Genomic DNA, 4222 nt, shown 5'->3' on the forward strand with positions numbered 1-4222 from the left:
AAAAAAAAAAAGAGAGAGAGATCCATTGTTATCAATTAACCCTCTGAAACCTGGATCGACATCATATTCCTTATGCTGCTGGCAGACGCCTTTTACAAATGTTTAGACCTTTGAACCCGAAACAAATTTGTTTGATTTCAAAAACATGGCAAAAAAAGTCAGTGAGTAACTTGGTGAGAAATGTTCCACAAATTGCAAGAAATTAGTAGATTTAAGTTATTTTTTAAAAAAGCGACGGAAAAACTACATATATAATTATCATAATTACCTGTTTAAAATTATGTTACAGAATAATTATAATTAATCAAGCATTTTTCAAGTCTTTTTTACTTCTATCTATCTTCCTTTTTCCTTCTAATTTTCATGTAATTTGCTTGTACTTTTTACAAATTTCTTGCTAATTTTGGGTTATTTATTCTTGTTGCTCATTGCAATCAAGCTCATTTGCTCAAGTTACGAAGGGTTAAAATGCATAAACAGCTTTTTTATAATACTAAACTTAATATAACACATACAATATTATGAAAGAAGGCCTTCTGTGTGACGACTACTTTTACTTTTTTGATAGTCTCAATAAATTTACCTGGACTTTTACTTGTAATGGTGTATTTAACATTGCAGTTAGTGCAGAACGTTGCATAAGGAGGACTTTTTACTTATATCAATGGATTTGACATTGCAATTAATTGACAACTGTACGTATTTGTAATTAGCAGAGTTCTCCCTGGCTCTGCTTCATAAAGACACTTACGAAGGCCAAAATCGTTGCTCTTGCTTATATTGAAGGCCTGCATCCGGTCTTGGTTGACATCCAGGTACAGTCCGTCTCCCATGTAGAGGGATTCACTCTTGCAGGAGTAGGAGTGTCCGATCCTTGCAGTAAAGAGATGCATTGACTTGTTGCTGGCAGTGTATGCAAGATTGCCTGCAACAGAAAGACAAAAACACTTTCAGGTCCTTTCAGGGCATCAAGACCATAAAAACAAATACCGATGATCAGTTATGGAACCAAACCTGTTTGACTGCATCGCACTGAAAGTAGGTTGGTTGTTACAGGCATCACATGCCCTAACAGTAATACCACAGATTATGTCTATTATCTAGTTGAACAAACACATAAACAAGGAAGTTGTTGTCTCTTGGATGCCTCTCGTCTGTTACAGTAGTTGCCAGTGTTAAACAACCCCAACTTTCAGCATGCATTGACCCAATTAGTCTCAAGATTAATCGATAAAATGGCAGTAAATCAAATGTAGAAACTGGAATAATATGTGAGTAATTCCAACTTACGGTCTTTGCTTAAAGGGTAGGAGAGGGAGAAGGAAAGAGCATCGACGTAGACAGTATTATTGGCAATACTCTGAGGAAAGAATAAAAGGACAAGTTGTTATCCAGTGGCAGTGGGTTGGGGCTGACGGATTATCAGCCTTGTCAGACAAATATCAGTGCCAATATTTGGCATTTTGCCGATATTGATCTGTATCTGCATTTTATTTTAATGATCGCCAATAAAATTAATCAAAGAAAGGGTCAGCATGGGAAGAACTTTTACTCTGTAAAACCTCAGGAGGCTATTTTCATTTACTCACTTGACTTCATGTGAAAAAGTTGCTGGGAACTTGCTGTATATGATGTTGAAAGTCTCAGTTTTGATTAAACATTTGCTATAGGCATTTAAATAAAGTTCTGTGCTGGGGTTTGTTATATTCCAAATGAAAAATATTGACAGATTTTCAGTTATTGGTCTCATTATTTACTAATAATTGGTATCGGCCCTGAAAAACCAATTTCGACCCCTAATAGTCGACCCCTAGTAGTGGATATTCATGTAGCACTGTAAATCCTTACTGTAATTACATATGCAATATTGTTTTTTAATTTTCATGAACAAATAACACAATTCATTAAGAACATTGACAGGCTGATTGTCTTCTATGCAGCATTTCTTATTGAGTGTCAGAGTGTTGATGTGATTGGAAATGTGTTGGATTCCTTTACAGCACAAACAGATTGTATTACAGGAAATACAGAGAGGAAGCTGTTGTTTCAGTACATAAACTACTGCACTTTGAGGTTGCTGAGCAGTGGACACAGAGCTTGTCAGGCTGGCTCAACTTTTTTAGATTATTATATGAAATAGGCTCTGTTATAAACTAACGTTTGATACCTGAACATTTTTTTCCACCAAGATAATCTTCACAAACTGACACCACTTTTATGATTTTTGAAGTCTAAATGCAATCAGCAGAAGTAAAAAGCTAGTGCTACGCCAAAAATGGACAACACCAAGGTCACATGACTCTACCTTGCCACAGAAGCCACATTTGGTGTGATGATGTGCTACAGTCTCATTTAGCCACTTGTTGGCAACCGCCTTTTTAACACAGCTCTTTTTGATTCTGAAACAATCATTTCCATTTTTATCTCTTGTATTATAACTTTTGTACTTTGCTACTTTCGAATGCTAAAGCAGTCTTTTAGCCAAATAGATGAAGCTTTAATTATAGCCAAAACTTTCAGATTGTGTTGCTTAGTATGACAACCTCATACAAAATCACTGTGATTTGCTATGACAAAACATAATTAAACATAACTTTACTCAAGAGTATGTGGTGAAGTTCACTCATATATCTGGATACTTCATTTTTAATAAATAATTCATTTTGCTCCATATTGATTTATATTTATGTTTAGTGTCTTTTAATGAACACAGTTTCCATTCCAAGTCCAAGCTAAACCACATTCAGAATGAGGTACACAGGGTGGCGCACTGGAAACTTTTAGTTCTTTGAATGCTAACAAATGAATTGTTTTTTAAATTGCTTTTGTTATTAGAGCTAAACCTAAAAAGCTTGATAAAGGTTTTGAAATGATGCAAACTCTTGATCCAAAAAGATCAAAATGATCAATTTGAATCAATAAGTTGATTGACAAAACAGTAATTAAGAACCACTTTAATAACCAATTATTTGGTTCAGTAATTTTTCAAGCAAAAAGTCCTGTTCTTGATATGCTTTTCTCTAACATATCATGGAAAACTTTGTATGAGATATCTGAAGACGCCACCTTGAACTGTGAAACTGTAACGTTTTTTCGCCATTTTCCTTCATTCAAAAAACCTTTAAATGAGTCATGTGAGCTCTGTGAAGTGAGGCACTCCCTGTCACATGCTCTTAGAACAGGCTTGTCAACTATACTTCCCTTTTTTAGCCACTGTTCACTGATTCCAGTCCCTGTATAAAGTTACCAGTGATATTATTTGTTATTCATCACAAGACTAAATGGATCAGTGGTGTTGCTGTCCGAGTTTTAAATTGCTCATGACTAAATGCCAAATCCGTATCAGCAGATCAAAGATAAGGTTCTGACCTCATTTCCTCACCTATCAGCACATCTCACCATTATACCTCTATATTTCTGCCCAATCTAGGACATGGAAAGTACCTTGTTGAACATGAAGGTGATGAAGCCCTCTTTAAAGACAAGGGTAAGGTTGGCCGTGGTTTCCTTACAGCCTCCATCTGCTTTGGTAAGGTTTGGTTGAACAATGAAGGTTCCATTGGCCTGAAAGACAAACAGAGAGAAATCAGGCAATTTGGCGGCCAGCTTGTATCACAATGTTCCAGACGGTACCGGCAGTGTTTCTGTAGAGAAATTACCTGGTCATGTAGAATTAGCAAATGTCATATGACACAAAGATGATACACATCTTAGCCTTTTACAGTCTGTCAAATGCACCACAATGAGGAAATCAAAATTTGCATTGAAATCATTTTCTCAATTCCTGAAAAAAAATGATGCTGACAATCGCATTGCTGAAAGCTGAGTCAGAGGCTTGTGCACAATGTTCTATCCATGTTGACGAATTTCTAAATGGTTTAATATAGTCCCTGGATGCAAGTTTTAGATTAGAACCTGGTTTAGATAAACAGCTATGCTCTTAAACAAATATATATTTGTTATAGATTTATAATGCTTTTGTTGCATCTTTTGTGCCTGATAAAATGTACCTTTGGTGTCATCAGTCGGATCTGTAGAGCCATCTGAGCCTTCAGGCAAATCTCCTTTTTGTCTCCCTGCAGGCTGTAATTTCCCACAGTCAAATTGGTAGAGGGAGTAGGTTGAGGAGGAGGTGGGGGTGGCGGCAGTGTGGTCTTGGCAGGAGTGGGCTTCTTGGTTGTCTTGGCAGGAGTGGGCTTGGCGGTTGTCTTGGCAGGAGTGG

At 36.6% G+C, this 4222-nt stretch overlaps 1 protein-coding gene across 1 annotated transcript; it reads right to left on the reverse strand.

Annotated features, from left to right (window-relative positions):
* Positions 1 to 641: 641 nt before the first annotated feature.
* cd68 (CD68 molecule) lies at positions 642 to 4217 on the reverse strand (the record flags this gene model as incomplete). The annotated part of the gene is made up of 4 exons (XM_042513499.1): positions 642 to 925; positions 1291 to 1360; positions 3445 to 3564; positions 4011 to 4217. Coding segments are annotated over 4 exons (666 nt in total), but the record flags the coding sequence as incomplete, so codon positions are not given.
* Positions 4218 to 4222: the final 5 nt, after the last annotated feature.

Source organism: Plectropomus leopardus, unplaced genomic scaffold, assembly GCF_008729295.1.
Source record: "Plectropomus leopardus isolate mb unplaced genomic scaffold, YSFRI_Pleo_2.0 unplaced_scaffold10230, whole genome shotgun sequence".
NCBI classification, from domain to species: domain Eukaryota; kingdom Metazoa; phylum Chordata; class Actinopteri; order Perciformes; family Serranidae; genus Plectropomus; species Plectropomus leopardus.